General features: G+C 38.8%; 2 protein-coding genes across 4 annotated transcripts; one reads left to right on the top strand and one right to left on the bottom strand.

Moving 5' to 3' along the window:
• Window positions 1–988: 988 nt before the first annotated feature.
• Window positions 989–6446, bottom strand: LOC135473733 (spindle and kinetochore-associated protein 1-like). 3 transcript variants are annotated; one of them, XM_064753606.1, is made up of 6 exons: window positions 6366–6446; window positions 4054–4289; window positions 3622–3713; window positions 3244–3411; window positions 2302–2471; window positions 989–1818 (listed from the first exon to the last, which is right to left on the bottom strand). In XM_064753606.1, the coding sequence occupies exons 2-6, from the start codon at window positions 4264–4266 to the stop codon at window positions 1664–1666; spliced, it is 798 nt and encodes a 265-aa protein (XP_064609676.1). In that variant the 5' UTR covers window positions 4267–4289; window positions 6366–6446; the 3' UTR covers window positions 989–1663. The 3 variants fall into 3 exon arrangements, with proteins under 3 accessions (XP_064609676.1, XP_064609677.1, XP_064609675.1); XM_064753607.1 differs by having other exon boundaries at window positions 4054–4299; window positions 6366–6443; XM_064753605.1 differs by lacking the exon at window positions 6366–6446 and having other exon boundaries at window positions 4054–4987.
• Window positions 6447–7691: 1245 nt separating this feature from the next.
• Window positions 7692–16214, top strand: LOC135473052 (cilia- and flagella-associated protein 53-like). Its single transcript, XM_064752836.1, has 7 exons — window positions 7692–7952; window positions 9672–9901; window positions 10714–10887; window positions 11171–11474; window positions 11760–11978; window positions 12834–13050; window positions 14410–16214. Exons 1-7 carry the CDS (start codon window positions 7881–7883, stop codon window positions 14736–14738), a joined length of 1545 nt encoding a protein of 514 aa, XP_064608906.1. The 5' UTR covers window positions 7692–7880; the 3' UTR covers window positions 14739–16214.
• The last annotated feature ends 797 nt before the right edge of the window (window positions 16215–17011 follow it).

Here is a 17011-nt window from a genome sequence, read left to right as displayed (position 1 = left end):
CGCTTATTGTCACCAACACCAAGCAAGCAGCAAGACTGAGGGAATCCACAAATTCCCTGCCTTAGGACCGATTTGAACCTATACCCAGTTTTCTAGTGACAAGCTTTTTATAAAATGGGTACCAGTTCTTAATGACATTGCACTGGAAAAATAAGCATGCTATTTGTGAATCTAGACAAAACTAAATGAGATGATTTGTTTGTTTTTATTTTTGTTTTTTTACAGGGTACTTTTATATCTCCCAATTTTGACGGGTTTACCATACACCACCTTCCCTTCTTCAAATTCTAAAGCTACAGGAAATCTAAATACAGCTTTTCAACCTGTGGATGAGTGCACTTATCAACTTGTGGCTAAAATTATGATCTGGCTTAAAGTCATACATTTTTTTACTGATGAACACTGGTATATCTTGTACCAATCCTCAAACAGGAACATAGCAATAATTTTCCTTAACCTCTGACAGGCTGATTTAAAAGCAAGCAAACCCAATGAGGCGGAGATGGTTAACCTTCTTTACTATGTCTGTAAATGTAGATGACCACAGTAGGTTCAACTCCACAAAGTGAATTTTCACTTACATCAAAATTTGTAATTTACAACCTAGCACATTGTGATACATTTTTCTCACCACAACACTTGTTAGGTGTTCCCAGCTTTAAATCTTGGGGTCCAACATAACAGCTTTCATATAAATATTTGATTAGAGGAACAGCCTCTTGGCACCTTATTAATAAACACATTTTTCTTGACTGATTTGCCACAAAATACAAAAAAAAAAAATCAAATATAACACAATATATTTGCGAAATAATATAGATGTATTTATTCTGTAACAATGTGTTTTATTAGAAATTACAATGTATGCACCCCAAAATGAAAGTAAAAATGAAAACTAAGGCAGAGTGCACATGGTAGAGACAGGAAGAGGTCTCTTTAGAAATAACAATGGTATGCAGGTGTCAAATTTAAAAAAAAAAAAAACTCAAGAATATCTCACTTATAGGACGGTGGCCAACATTACAGTGAAAGTGGAAGTGGAATTGGGCAGAGCTCGGAAGAAATTTATGGCTTTCTACAAAATACTGGCAGGCCTTGCCACATACGACTCAGGAGGAGTGAGTGATTGCTTGGGGCTTCACGCCATACTCAACAATTTTTCAGTCATATAACGACGAATGAGTCCTTAGAGTGCATGTAATGTGCCTCCTTGTTGCAGGACGGATTTTTACCTCTCTTTTTAGTACTGCTTCACTGAGAAGCCTTACCAAAGGCAAATAAGCCGCCCCACCCATGATATTATACTGATATGGGTCAACTAGTCCGTGCACTTCCCCTTAATGTTGAACACCAAGCGAGGAAGCTACAACGTGACTGGAGAGAAAATTGTAACTGAATTGCATGTTGTTGTTTTTTTTTAAGATTTTGTGGAATATGAAGGTATTCCAGCTACTGATATGAAATCTTGTATTGTGTGATGATGTGTAATATTCACAAACCAGTCAGTCAACACTTAAAGATAATCTGAGCTACTTTTGTTATATACAAAATTAGATTTTATTACCGAATATGTATTTCTTGCCAAAAATCTATGGCTTAACCTCTTTAACAAAGACATTGGCACAGCAGTTCATTGCACAGGACGTTATGGTTCAATTGCTCCTCAAGCAATGAGCACAGCGTATCTCGTTATTCCTCCTCCACGAATCTCCTTGATGCGTCCACAGTGACGCAGAATGGTCATTAAGCTGCTAAAGGCACGGTCAATCTTCAAATTGCTGTAGGTTTTAACGTCAGCATCCACAATGAAAAAGTATCCTGCAGAACAAAAAACAGAAATCACTGCTGGTTCATACCTGTGGAAGCCATTCTAAAATTAGAACAAAGGTTCTGGTCTGTTGAATATGCGAATCAGTTACTTCAATACATTTATTCTAATCCAACTTCCAGCTGGTGCGACAGTATGTTCTACATACAATTGTAAACTAGCAGTCATTAAGTCATCATATATGAATAGGCAAGTAGGTTTCAAGACATAATACTAATAATGTACAACAGCAACCAGCATTGTGGTGGAAGGAAACCAGACAGAGCCCGGGGAAAACCAATGGCCATCCGCAAGTTGTTAGCAGAACTTCCTACGTACAGCTGGACTTGAACTCACAATGACTGTATTGGTGAGAGGTTTGTTGGTCACTGTGACATGCTGGCATGCTAACCAACAGCCAGGGAGGCTGCACCATGACATTTGTGCCATGCTACACAATGTCTACAAGATGTCATGCATGAGCTGGTATTTACCAGTTGATTCTTTGATATCCTGGCTCTTATACACCTCCCATTTTTTCCGGTTGGCATCGTTAAGCTTGGTGCGTTTCTGTCCGAGCAGTTTGTACTTAGCGCTGAGGGCCTTGTTCAACTCCTCAACAGCATTGTTCATTTGATCATAGGTTATCCGTCCCCGCATGTACCTGTAACATGATCACACGAGATGAAAACTACCACCTGGAGAATGACATCTTAACAATAGAAATTTAAGTTCACTGACCTTTTAAGGTCCAAAGAAAGCTTTTGTTCATTTATTTGACTGATGTTTCAAGCCACTCTCAAACATTGTTTGATTGTATGATGGCCAGCAGATTTCTGGGTGGAGAAAACCACACTGCCAAGAGTAAACTACTGCCAATCAAAAGGTACGTGACAAACCTACTCAGCCGCAGCCATAGCAGCGAAAGCTAAATTCAAACATGTGCCCTCATTGGTCAAGGGTCTGATGGCCACAGAGTCAGGGCTTTAACCACCTGAGCCAGATGACAGCTGTTGGGCACAACTAGAAAACTGTTTGCAGCATATCCAGCAAGTTTTTACACATTAACTTACGACCATCTGCACGTTGCTGACCGACCTTCCCACGTATGGTAATTTCTACAATAAAACAAGCTAGTGTCTTGCTGCAGACACCTGACAAGACACCATAAACCCAGTAACAGTCTAGTGGGCTAACTGTTGCTCGGCCTAACACCACTAAGCAATGAAGTGAAGTACCAGTTTTAAATCTGCACAAATACTGTTATTCAGCATTGAGGTTATATCTCTGCAGCGTAGTTTCACGTCACTATCAACTATACATGTAAGGTCAAATGTAACCGGTTATCGATTCTAAATATCATATACAAACATTATCCCGACACAATAAAGAAACTCCTTTTTGATGTTTCACTCTATTGACATCCAGGGACTCACTTTGGCACTGACTGGAACTCATCCACAGTGAGCAGATCTAGCTGCTGGACATAGAATGATGCTGGTTTGGTCTTAACAGAAGGTTGCCTCGGCTGAACATGCCAACGTTCCATTGGAGGCGCATCCACATGTGTGGGGCGTATCTCCACCTGCTGTGCCTCTGGGGAACTGAACAAACAAGTAAGACAGTTAAACATACCACGTAATGCTAAGCATTTAAAATATGTGCTATATATGTAATAAGCATGTTAAGTTTGATCAGAAGTAACACAAAGCTGCGTGCTCGTTCAACTGTTCAAAGAAAAAAAACCCATTTCTTTGATATGTCTGTATCTTCAAAACAAGCTGAACTAATTAAAACTGTTAAGTGAAACTCACCTGTGTTTTTGTTTCTGTGGCAGTCTGGCAGGGATGTTATCAAGAGCATGCCTCAGACTAGCGTTTAGTTCCTGAATAGATTCCTTTATCACCTGGAAGAAAAAACTTGGAAGGCAGTCAAATGAAGACTACGTAGTCAAGGCCAATTTTCACAGACACTACCCATATGACACAAACACGTAAGCATTCTGGATAAACACGACCTGGGATTAAGATAGACTACCTTAATCCAGGAAAGAGAATTACCTTTTCCGGCAAAATCAGCTGAATTTTTTTCCACTACCTGACCCCCAGTAGTAAATTAATTAGTTCCGTCCATTTTGGTGAAGAATTAGACGCTTTGAAAGTACTGACTTCTCTTAAAATCAACTGATGAGGAGACAGTTTTCATTCCTGTATATACCAGATATCCTAGATACAATTAAATACTACCTCTGTCTGCTGTATCTGCTCTTTCTGCTTGGAAATCTCGCCTCTAATCAGCCTCAGTATCACTGCCAGCTCATTGACATCTGATTGGATGGAAGCCAGGAGAGACTGAGTCATGTCTCCATCTGCGGCATCTCGCAGCTCCACCCGTAGCCTCAAGGATGCCAGCTGACTGTTGAAATGTGCAGCCAGTTCTTCCAGGGTCTTACAGATCATCTTTACGCTGTGCTGATGTGATTCTGTCACAAACTTAAAAATGTTAATATCATGCACCTGTATACTATAGTTTGATTGTGTGTTTAATTGGGTAACCAGTACAGTAAATTGATGATTCAACAGTCGCTGGTAACACATGCATATGTAATGGTTGAAGGATTTCCTTTGTGGGTCACCCCAAGATCTGAACTTGGAATTCCACAGCCAATTTCCAGCGCTCTACCAAATGATCTAAATGGAAATTTCGTCTAGCACAGCAAGTACGAAGTTATAAGCACTGAAAAGCTGTTACCATTACACATGTATGCTAATGGGATCTTCCACAGTGTAACAAAGAGAGATTCATGAGCTCCAGCAACCTCTGGTATACTGTTAATAGTTCCACGAATAGCAAATATCCAGAGCACTGCACACTACATTACAGTAGGTACCAACATTATGTGTTTATAAGTCATATCGGCCAGATTACATGAATGAATATTCACACATCAAACATAACATGGCGACTTTTGTGATATGTGAATAGCAGTTATAAGGTCCCACAATCCAGCAGGGAATGATTACGAGAGAACTGCCCCCAGAAAATTTATTTATTTATCTGATTTGTTTTATGCTGTACTCAAGAATATTTCGCTTATATGATGGCAACCAGCATTATGGTGGGAGGAAACCCATGACCAGGTTGCTGACAGACTTTCTTACCTACAGCCGAGGAGAGGAAGCCAGCATGAGCTGGAACTCACAGCAACTGCATTGGCAAGAGGTTTGTGGATCATTGTACTATGCTAGTATGCTAACCTTTGGCCCCCACACCTAGAAAAAGGGCTGGTTTTTATCCCATTATAAATGCTCATGCACAGCAGTAGCTTTATATATGTTGTATGCTCTGTGTGGTTAATAATGGGAAATTTTGTATCAATCTTTTATTTATTAAAAACTTATTATCAAATTTATTTCTTGATCAAACTTTAGATTCAAGTTTGATGTGGTTTACAGGGTAATGCAACCATTGAAATTAAAAGTTATGTTGTGGCCTGAACATTATGTCAAATGCATAGATATGCATTGAAAAAATCCCACCGGCAAATTTTTTTATTATTATAATGCATAACTAAGGTATTTCAGTTCAATGTGAGTTAAATCATACATACTGAGAAAATCGAAAGCACTGCCATGTTATCAATCTTGATCGATCAAGCGTGAGCTAGTTTATTTATTGAGTGACGATGCTATTTCTTCAATCCATGCACTTTTTCTTACTTTCGACTGCGATATCTCAGTTATGTAACATTACAAAAACAAAAAGTTATGCTTTTTAGAACCTCATGTAGGATAATTCTGTGATGCAAACTTGAGGCTTTGGGATCACAAAGTGATCTTGGACTTAAGTAAAAATTTCAATGATTAAACTTGGTATGCTCCTTTCCGCCTTGTGATCTCGAGACCAGGGCAACTCCCATTTTTCTCACCTCAACATGCTTTACTTGCTCAGACACAGCATTGACAACATTGTCTAAATACGGGGAGTTAATACAAAACTAGAAGTACTTGATGTTCAGGACTTAAGTATGCTGTGTAGATTGTTGTGAACATTGTCTTACATACATGTATTCTACTATAAATTCTGGTTATTATCAGCTGTAGTACTCAGAATATCGTTCAATGTTGTTTATTTCCCTATACATAGCTATGATCACGTGACTTGTTATCCCTCCCAATATTCACCTAGTCACCTGCTTGCTGCTGCCACGTGCGAATGAACGTGATGAATTAGGTTTCCTGAACCCAAATTAAGCTTAAAAAGCAATTACATGTACGCCTAATCATCAATGTTTTTCGTTTTGTTGCATGTGTGATAAGATTCAGGCAGATTAATATCCTAGCGCATGAGTTTTAGTTCGTCATTCCATGGAGCTCTCCATGTTCATTCTGACAGTCAGGCCTACATCATTACACATGCTGACATTTTCTGTTTCAGTTTGAGATTTGGACCCTTGACTGATTAACATTTATTATGTTCAATGATTTTGGCTAGGTATAATGTTAGTGTCCGCAGACAAACGCAGCTTCCAAAATATGTCCAAACTATGTGGCATTACCTTCGAAGAAAAAGCAACAAGGGCCCGTAAATAAACCGCTCAATAAAACGTTCAAAATGTGCGCCAAACGGCTCCAGTCGACATTGGCCAATCTCCAGGCAGAGCTGTTACTTTAGGGTATATTCAAAACGCCAACCCTTCGGAGATACGAAAGTCCGTTTTCATTTAAACGTATTGGTGTTTTTTTTTTTTTTTTATTATTAAAACTTTATATTGACAACCAAGGGAATATATATTTACACCAATTTTTCATGATTAGAAGATGGGCACATCTTACCTAAGACAAAGGACAATGAAATCATCTTTGATTATCATTGTTGAATCAAATAGCATAGTTTCGAGCACCCAGCCGGATTCCTCTCCTATGATTTTGGCCAATTCCTAAAGTTGAAAGTACTACAGAACATTGAAAATATCATATTTAAAGGCATGACATATTCTGATTACTTTTCCAAATAGAATTTCTCATCTAAAAAAGATTCTTTTTCATTTTTATGCTAAAATCTTCTTCAATAATTATCTCCCCTGCATGGGTTCCGTAAATTGGCTTTGTTTTCACCTCCAGTTACGTGACCAAAGTGTGTACTGATGATTGGCTCAGAGTAAGTATGAAATTAGTGAAAAACTATGACAATCTTTGTGCACAATTTCTACTAGTAAGACATCAAATTTGCATGTTTCAATTTTTAGTAGCTTGATGTGAATTTTTTTTTTTTCATCCAAATTTTGATATTACATGTACGGTTCTAATTTTATAAAACAGCTTATCTGATATCATACACAGACTGCAGTGAAAAAAGTAGGTCTATGTAATAAGATTGTATTTTTATGTTGATTGGGAAAAAAAAGTAAATTACATTCACAAAAAGTTAGATGATAGAATTCCAACTGCAGAAAAGCAGTTGGATTTGATATGAAATATTACAGTTGAATTATGCTAAATTAAAACTGCAATGCAAGTATAATATGTACCCAGTATATGCTGTATAATTAAACTAGATTATATCACAATTCACCACGCAGAGAAGTTATGTTGAGTTATTTTCGCTCATGTGGTTTCTCAAACAATAGACTTTGTGAGAGATCCGGCCTCTGTTAGGGTTTCCAGTCGGATTATAAAGCAACGTTTCCAGAAACAGAGATACTCAAAGATGTTCTGTAAAATAACGTCTGCTGTCCATATTTATTTACTTCAACACTTCCCATTTACCGATACTGATTTTATATGGCTTGCAAGACTTCTGCTGGGAGAGTATCATCGGTTCGCCTGGTAACGTGACGTCACAATGTATACAAACACACGCTACGCTTGACAGTTGAGGTCGGTGGAGGGGGGTAATTTCATTATATTATCGAAAAACCTAACAATCCTGAGCCACATTTGAACATTCTGTTACAATAGGAGAAAAAGCTGAGTACTTTTGAATGTAGAGGAAGGCTCTTTGTACAGGGATACCTCGGACTTCGTTGAGCTTTCCTTCGTGTTTCTGCGAAGTCAAAAAAAAAACTGCGAAAATGGCGATGATATCGCAGCGGCCTCGGAGGACACGGGAATTTACCGGTCCTTCTCCCCATTCAGTGGCTATCGTGAGTATTTACACTATTTTCCCGGTGTTGTAAAACATAAAGAATATTATGAGTTAGTCACTGTTGTGTTGATATGTTATTTAAAGCGCAGAAAAAACGTCTATTCATGTAGACGTTTACCGTATAACATGTCATTCGTGTTTTTGTTATTTTACAATAAATGTTATTTACAATAAATGCAAGTATTTAACTTTACGCGACCCATGTGCCAGTTACTGATGGGGCACGTTATTTTGGACGAAAAGGTATACCATACACGTTAATTCAGCTTAGGCCTAAATTACATGTAAGCTATACATTACTTTTATTAAAAATAATTATATCTCGATCTCTTTTATGCCAGACAGCACCCTGCAACTACTGCACTCCCATCGAATACATGATCCAGCCACACTCTGTGTAATATGTGCAGTAAGAACCAAACTGCTCAGTACTCTGTGCCAAAAGTTATGTACCGTAATTCATAACACATATTATGCTGATGTGGCATTAAGCCATAATCATTCATTCATTCATTCATAATGCACATTAATAATTGATTATTCTGCAAACAAATACTAGATGAGGTCTACATCTCATGTACACCTTAGTGTGAGGTATAGATTAGGCGTAGGTCTACACCCCTTCTGTATTATCTGAGATGTAGGCCTACTGTACCTCAAGTTCACCCTGGCCAGATGTACCTCAGGAACTTGGAAAAAAATCAACACTTAGAAGATGTACCTCAGGTACACCTTAGAAACTTTAAGAGTTTTGAAGTGGTTTTTGAGGTAATGTACCTTAAATACACCTCAGGAACTTTGAAAATGATCAATGCTTAGAAGATGTACCTCGGTGACACCTGAGAAACTTTGAAAGTTAAAAAAGAAGTAAGTGATGTACTTCAGGTACACCTTTGAGAGTTTTTGATTATAAATTAATGGTCATGTACCTCAGGTACACCTCAGCCACTTTTTTCAAGTTTTGAAACAAGAGATCAGATTTACATTTTACTTCAGACAAAATGGCCAGTAAAAAATTACAAATATTTTTGTGCGAAAGAAATGATGTACCTCAGGTATATTTGCCCCTGATTATTCCAAGATGGCTGCCCTAAACTAGGTGCATATATATTTCAGGCTGTGGGAAAACAACCCAATTATGCACTGATTGATGCTTCCTGGGACAGAATTTGTAACACGTTTGGGCCCATGACGTTCTAAAAGGCATAGAAAAATACAGCTAGAAAGCCCCATGTAAATGTATATCACTGTTGTTGTTGTAATTCAGTTGAGATTTACAGATACTGTAAACAAAGAACAGCATACAATCACAAAAATTACTTAAGCTTATCTATAATTTATACCACCAATATTTAGGTGTTTTGAGCCAGTTTTTCTATCAAATGAAAGTGAAAACAGTATATATCCACCTTGTCTATAAGCATGTACCTCAGCTATACCTCAGTTGTACCTCAGACACATCTCAGGCATCATATTTTTTACCTAATATTTTCAGGGTACACCTCCCCTGATGTGTGCTTTAGGTGTACATGAAGAACTAATTTGCATAATTGGCAGTACCTCAGATACACTTTCAGTACACCTAAGATACACCTCAAGTATACCTTAGACACACCTCAGTTCTGATATGCTACACCCCAATGGTACACCTCAGATGTACCTCAAGTATACCTTATAAGGGTAAGGGTCTTCTATCTCTTTATCCTTATTATTATAGTTGGCTCGACCTCCAAACAGACGACCCGCTGATTACCTAATCATGGAAAGAAGGAAAAAAGAGAAATTTTTAGAAGACGCAGAATCTCAGACACATTATCAGAAATTATGTGATATGAAAAATGACTGGGAGAAGATGACAGACAGGAAAATTCAGGTCAACACAGTAAAACGACGAGTCAGGGATTATCTACAGGCGGAAGAATTCACTGTAGAGGATAGAAGGGAAAGGTATGTTGAACTGAACAGGACATTAGGAGTGTATTGATAAAATATACTGTGTACTCATGTGTATCTCTACCAATTTGCATGGATTTGTCATTATAGAGTTTAGTAACCACCTAAAGAAATGCTTCTGACTTGTTGTCTGTTTTTGTTTTCTTCAGAATTTTTACATGATTTCAATGTCAAAATATTCAAAATAAGAAAATAGTAGCCTGTTAATTTTGCAATAAGATTTAAACAGGTTGAGCAGAGACAATGTCATCTAATGTTTTTAGATGTGTTTAAGCACTGGTGGTTTATTTTACAATAACATAGTCTGGGAATTGGAATGTAATTGTCAAAAATTATTCAGAAGAAACCAATGCTTTTCCTGACATAAAGATATTGCATTTTACTGTGTGTGCCCTAAAAAGTCAATCCAAAAAGAGCATTTAAAGAGGAAAAGAATCATTAAATAGTACAGCTGGTGCTGAAACTTACATTGTTCCAACAGCATATCATCCTATAATTCAAACAATGAATGACTTAGTCAAAATGAATGACTTAGTTGTGACTGAATTTTTGGGTCTAATTTTGAAATCTTCATTATCTAATGTGAATCAACAGACTTTATTTGAGACATTCACTTTTATTGTTGTGTATTCTTTATACCACATATAATGCTACTGCACGTTGTAGCAATCAGTGTGCCTTGTATGTTTGCATTTTGTCGCTGTGTTTAGGGATCAGTGTGCCACACTTTATGTGACACTGTCCCTTTTGCCTTTGTGTATTCGTTACACCACATTTAATGCTTGGCAATACTTTGTCACCCGCAGGCTCAGGAAACTGTTAAGCAGTGAAGACGAGCAGTATTTACGGGAAATGGAAGCTAAAGAGGAGACAACTCTAGAGAGACAAGCAAAGATGAGAGAAAGAGCCAAATTTCTGAAAGAAAAACGAGAAGCAGAAAGATTAGAACTAGTGCAAGAAAAATTAGACAGACTTTTCAGGTGAGTACTACAGTGGTGTTTGTTTTCCTAGTTCTAGGCCTATGCAGATTTAAAGGTAATATCATATGCTAATTTTTACCAGATTTTGTTTGATGACTCGGGGCTAACTCCTCACACAAGTTGACGTATCTTAGTACAAAAATATCAATGCCCCTTTCCAGGAATGTATTATTATCTTTGGACAACTTTAGTTTTTCATGTTGCTATCATGGGGCCTTCATGTTGCATATTGTAACTGTATTTAGGGATCAGTAGGCCTAATTACTTTTGCATCTGTACGTAGGAATCAGTGTGAGGAGCTGCGGTCAACGTTGTCTAAGCGTCAGCAGGACGAGGTGTGTGCAGAGCGTCTGGACCAGATCCGCATGAAGGAAGAGCAGGAACTGGAGAGGGCGGCTGAAGAAGCCATGTTTGCTAAACTCTGGTATGACGACATAGCCATGAAGGCTGCTCGAGAAGAGAAGGAGATGCTGGAGAAACACGAGCGTGCTCGAGGCAGCCTGGATGTCCTGCAGAAACAGATGGCAGCACTGGCTCAGCAGAAAGCAGATGCTAAAGCGCTCAAGTTAGAGGAGGCAGCTTTGTTGGTGAGTTTGTGGTAACAGTGGAAAAGTTTCATATGGTTGGGTGTCAAGGCTGGTGGAAAACTAATCATAGATACAAAAGGATTTAATTCTGACTTCAAAAATTAAGTCACTTTGTATGTAATTCAAATATACAAACATTGCACTCAATAGAAAAGCCCAAGTTCATAAAGCGATGATGGGAAAAAAAAGGACAGTTTGGCTGAAGACAAACACTCGACTGTATATTGTCACAGATTTTGCTAGGTGCCTATCCGAGGTTCATTTGTCATGTTTTCTGATGTTTAGAAAGAACAGGCGATGTTAAGGAAACTGGAGGAGCAGAAGCACCTGGAAGAGAAAGTGAGGCGCCAGGAGGAGACGCGAAACATGTTAGACCACTCACTACAGCTAAAACTGAGGAAGAAGGCCAGAGAAGAACAGGAACAGCTCGCCTTTGACATGAAGATTCTCCAGCAGCTATTGGAAGAGTCCCGCAACGAGGCAATGGAACAGGCTCAGAGAAAGGTATGCGAACCTAAAATGACCAACAATCTGTGGTCTTCTCAGCATGCCGATCTGGGTCCTATTCCAAACAGCCATTTCTGACTTCAGTCAGATTTTGAAATATGAATTTAGACTTTATTTTTGGGTTGTAACATTTTGATCACCTCATCAATGTTATTTTACGACGAATGTATCCAAATTTAAAATTCGAATTCCCAAAATTCTGAACTGTGTCAAGGTTTGTAAATTTTGGCTTACGTCAGAAATGGCTATGTGGAATCCGCCCCTGATCTACGAGGAAGACAGTGCGACTGTACTTAGTTAAATGTGTGAAATATGTCACTCAAGTTTCGCTATTAGCATTATTATTAGCATTATTAGCATACAAGCATTATTGTATCTGTTCTGGAAGATATATAAAGACATAGTCGTGCTCGTTCCCGACTTCAGACGCCTGCAGACAGACAGACAGACAAAATGAATTGCCAAAGAAAATATAAATTTATGAGAAAAATGTGTGAAATGATCAGGGCATTATGAGGACAACAAAGAAAAAACCAAAATTATTAACTTTTGTGCTGATTGTACATCAATACCAAGCGATTACAAACTGCTTTGTTCGGGAAAAAATAACGGTGTGTGTTCGCATAAGTACAACGAATTAAGAATTAAGGTACATTTGACGCTGAGAAAATAGTAAGACGTGTTCTAATTATGATAGTCAAAGGTAATACATTTTAGTACATCTGATTATGATGTAAATCTGTCCCATTCAAAGCTATAGCGGCCGAGAAGGTTTTTGTAGGTTAATTCTTAACAGAAGCATCTACATGTATATAGATTAGCGTGTAAACCCATTTGTTTCTGATTCTACAGAAAGAGTTGAAGGAGGAGGATCGTCGCTACCGAGAATATCTTAAGAAATTAATAGTTGAGGAAAAGGCGAAGGAGGCCGAGTTGGATCGTCTGGTGAACGAAGAGGTAGAGCGGATGTGGCAGAAGCGACTGGACCAGTGGGCTCTGGAGAGGAAGGCCCGCAAACAGCTGCTGGACCAGGTGCTACAAGTCCGCCAGGGACAGATCCAGGAGAGATGTAAGTCACAGACGTACACCTAGGGGGCCGGGATGATGGTTAGAGAGCGCAGTTTCGCGAAACTTTCTGTACCATTCTTAGATAGTTTTGACTTAACTCTTTTCGAGAAACACTTGTTGGACCGAAACAAGAAACTACCCATTTACCGGTAAGCAATTTACTGAACTTATCGGGTGCCGTGCTCTCAGTTAAAAACGCAACTGCACCGTCAAAGTGAGCTCAATGTCACTTTAAGATTCTTTGCTCATTTTATACCTATTCCAGCTTCTTGTGGATAAATGTGCCGTATTTTGGCGAAAGGCCGACAGACCATTTACGAACAGCTTTATGCCCTTATAATGGTATAGCAGCCGATTGTTAATTCATGTGTTGTGTCAGCATGGTATTTGATTGTTACACTTAAAGTAACCCTTCGTATAGAACCTGACATTAGGGTTTGGAGCCATGTATTCTGCGTAAGGTTGAGTGAAAAGCGAGAGTGGTAAGCAAAACGACAGATGGTTATTTGTAACCAAACTGATGCACCACCTTGGTGATAGTGTCAAATTTGTGGTATTTTAGGCGAAAAGTCAGCCCGCACGCCACAAACATCTTTAAACATTTTCAATTTATGATGTTCGAATGCAAAAATCCAAGAGAAATAAGAGATGAGAAATACGAGAAAATGAGTTGAAATTTTGTGGCATTTGGTCGTAGTCTTGACAGCGAAAGTCATCTTGTCAACTGGAATTTCTTTGTTGGCAAAGTGGTGTGATGAAGTCTCTTGACAACGGCAATCCTTTCTTAAGTAAAGTGGCGTATTCAGTATGTTTGCGACTAGTAAGTTTACCCAGCCAGATGCGTTGCATGGTTGTCTCCAATCGCAGTCCACACCCTTCTCCACCCTCGCCTATATACCCACATTCCAAAAACACAAAAGAGCCCATATTGTTGGCATATCATTGATGAAATATTCTTGCGTAGGACAAAAAAAAAACCCATTAAACGGGCGTAATACATCAAGCAAAGGAAAAAATCACAGGATCTATGGATTGACTCTCAGTCTGTTTTGGCATTGCAAATGAACGACAAACCTCAGAATCTAGGCGCCGAAACAGACATTTCTACACAATCTGTCAACCATAACAGACGTTCCGGTACAAAAATCGCATGACCATTTCCTAAACAACCCTCTACACAAACCACCACAGTATATATAGTGTAAGTAGTTAGGACGCAAAGAGAACTAGTGTGTCTCGTTGATTTGCAGTTGCTGAGGCCGCCGATGTTATGCATGGCAGCAGTCAAATCTTTTCATGTGTTCAACTATGAACAGATCATCGGTATAAGCTGACCGTCTAATATTTCTGATACTTTCAGTGAGACAGAACGAAATCCGTCAGCAGGAGGCCGAGAGGGAGCGAGTGGCCATCAACGAAATGATCGAAGAGAACAAACGCCTGGATGCAGCGGAGCGACAGAAGCGACAACAACAGAACCACCTTCACCAGAGCGACCTTGAGAGCCAGATCGCGTACCGGCGGGAACGGCGTGCCGAGGAGGCGGCCCGGGAGGAGGAGGAGTACCGTATGGGCGTGGCGGCCGAGGCGGAGCTACAGTGGAAGATCAAGGAAGCAATGGACACAGCGGAGGTCGTGCGACAACATCCCATGAGGAAAGCGCTCCTCCAACAGATGCATCATATATAGGAACTTCTCTTCCACAAATCTACCATCATATTTATCTCAGCTCTCCCTTAATGTATTTTCAAACATGCACCGTAAATACGAAGTTTTTGTTTTCACAAATTTTTTTTTCAAGCAAAGATGATCTACAAGATCTTACAAGATCTTACCCCGTTCCCCATTTGTGGATGAGATATATTTGGGAAGTGGGAGGGTTATGTTGTGTTATACCCCCGTTAAATATAAATTGTACGCGTGTCCAATCAGGAGAATGTGTATGCAAACATTGGGACACCCAAGTTTCTATGTACATTTTGTCCAGGACAACTTAACATGACTGGATGGAATAAGGATATTCTCTGCTTTGAGAAAATTTTCCGTGATTTAACAGTATTATCATGCAGATTCATGTATATGAGTAAATAAATACACAAACGGAGGGGCTTTTGTACAGAAACTAATAATATTTTTTAATTGTGTTAAATAAACTATTGATTATTGATTGATTAATAAATTTTGGCTAAGATAGCTGTTGGAAATGTGGTATTATACTGGGAATAGCAGGTAAATGGACAAACTTTTCGACAAAACCATTCGTGTACGCTATAGTATTACACCCGATAGAACGACAACCATGTGTATTCTGGAGGTATAAGGAGGGTAGTCTTATTTCGGATAACTACACAAAGTGCTGAAACATTTTATTGTAAGTTTTGTTTTCAAATTTAAGGATGTAGTCAGAAACAGATAAAAACAGCCTGGCCAAATCATATGAAGCAATCATTATCTAAGCCTTTTATAAGTCTTCAGTCATTGATCAAATGAGACTGTCTTGAAATAGCTTTGGCTATAAACATTTTTATCCTGTTGTTTCCAACTTTTTCACTGGCGATATTTGAACGGTACAGAATACAAGCTATATCTGTGATATTGGTGTTAACTTCTTGTGAGTACGTGCATTCGTCGTGTTTTTTTTGTGTAGCAAATCGAGTATTTTGAAGAAATATGCCTTCTGTGTCCAGACGTGTTGTGAATGTTTCGAGTGCGTATCGTTTTTGTGCCCGATTGTCTCTCGTTGCCGCTATTCTTCGATACCGTTAAGAGATACCTTAGTTTCGTAATTTCAAATGATCTTTACATTCTCAAATGAATTAAGCTAGACACGAATTTGGGAACAACTGGTTATGAGGTAGTCCTCAAGGTTGGAACTTTTATTTTATACAGATCTTGATGCTGTCGATTTTGATTGAGATCGTTCTCAAAGTTATGGGTTTTAGTTGAGAAATATTCTAGAAGGTATCATTTTTACTTAAAAAATCCCCTATCACTATGAAGTCTTGGCTGAAAATTCATACTTTCACGCTGAAAAGCTCATTTGAATTTTGTTTACCTTTTGTTTTTGATTTTGAATGTTATAACCGTATCTTATTTTTTTTTTAATATGAAAGTTATTCTTCTCTATAAGAAAGTATGATTGGCGAATAAAAAACCTACTATATAAATCCCTCGACTTTAAGTATTTATATGGTTTTATTTAACCATGGCATGACAAGACGTTTCCATTTATACGATGGTGGTTAGTTTAATGGGCGAAAACAAACATTTTGGCGTGCCTAGGATAAACCAAGGACCTTTGGAAAGTAACTGATTTACCCTCTCATTTGTGACGTGTTTTGGTGGAAATTAAATGGTCTTCACCGGACGTAACTCTGTCCAAACTGTTGTAAGAGCGCTGTTGGCCTCTCATTCAAACCCACAAACAAACAATGTGGAAGAATCTATAAATTCCATGTCCAAAAAAGGAACTGGACGCGCTCCTGGCCTTCTTGTGTTTCGTGATTGGAGTCGTGCGCCACATACCACCACGAAGTCGAGAAACCCGGAATCAAACCCTGGTGGGGTTACACCGAAGACTTGGTACTTGTTAAGTGGTTCTTGTTGCTGCCTCGCTTGGCACTCGGCACAGAGAGGTTAGAGAAAGAAAACAGGAATGGTTGGCTCGGCGTCAGTATAATGTGGCTACATGAGTGGAGTGTCATGCCTGGTGTCTCTGGCAGCACTTTGGCGGCATGGACTCGCCCTGCCACACACACCTGATGACTCCTCGACGTCTTATGACTGAAAAATTGTTAAATACGATGTTAAACCCCAAGCATTCCTTCATTCATAAGCCACCGAGCCATATCCCGCTCTCCTACTATCTGTAACAGTGAACAGCAACCGAAATTTCCGAGATTGCTTGCGCTTGAAGGTAAACATGTGTATAATACGCATGCCTTCCTTTAAATTCAAATTTA

This window comes from Liolophura sinensis, chromosome 8 (assembly GCF_032854445.1).
Source record: "Liolophura sinensis isolate JHLJ2023 chromosome 8, CUHK_Ljap_v2, whole genome shotgun sequence".
Lineage (NCBI taxonomy): Eukaryota > Metazoa > Mollusca > Polyplacophora > Chitonida > Chitonidae > Liolophura > Liolophura sinensis.
This window is presented reverse-complemented; position numbering and strand designations above follow the sequence as displayed.

What these genes read in the sequence shown, in the direction of transcription:
- LOC135473733 (XM_064753605.1), bottom strand. Translation starts at nt 4,404, where the DNA reads ATGTGTTACCAGCGACTGTTGAATCATCAATTTACTGTACTGGTTACC. An exon ending in AGCAGATACAGCAGACAGAG is followed by an intron (nt 3,714 to 4,053) that starts GTAGTATTTAAT and finishes TTTTTCTTCCAG; the next exon opens with GTGATAAAGGAATCTATTCA. An exon ending in GGATATCAAAGAATCAACTG is followed by an intron (nt 1,819 to 2,301) that starts GTAAATACCAGC and finishes TTTGTTCTGCAG; the next exon opens with GATACTTTTTCATTGTGGAT.
- LOC135473052 (XM_064752836.1), top strand. Translation starts at nt 7,881, where the DNA reads ATGGCGATGATATCGCAGCGGCCTCGGAGGACACGGGAATTTACCGGT. An exon ending in GTAGAGGATAGAAGGGAAAG is followed by an intron (nt 9,902 to 10,713) that starts GTATGTTGAACT and finishes TGTCACCCGCAG; the next exon opens with GCTCAGGAAACTGTTAAGCA. An exon ending in TGGAACAGGCTCAGAGAAAG is followed by an intron (nt 11,979 to 12,833) that starts GTATGCGAACCT and finishes CTGATTCTACAG; the next exon opens with AAAGAGTTGAAGGAGGAGGA.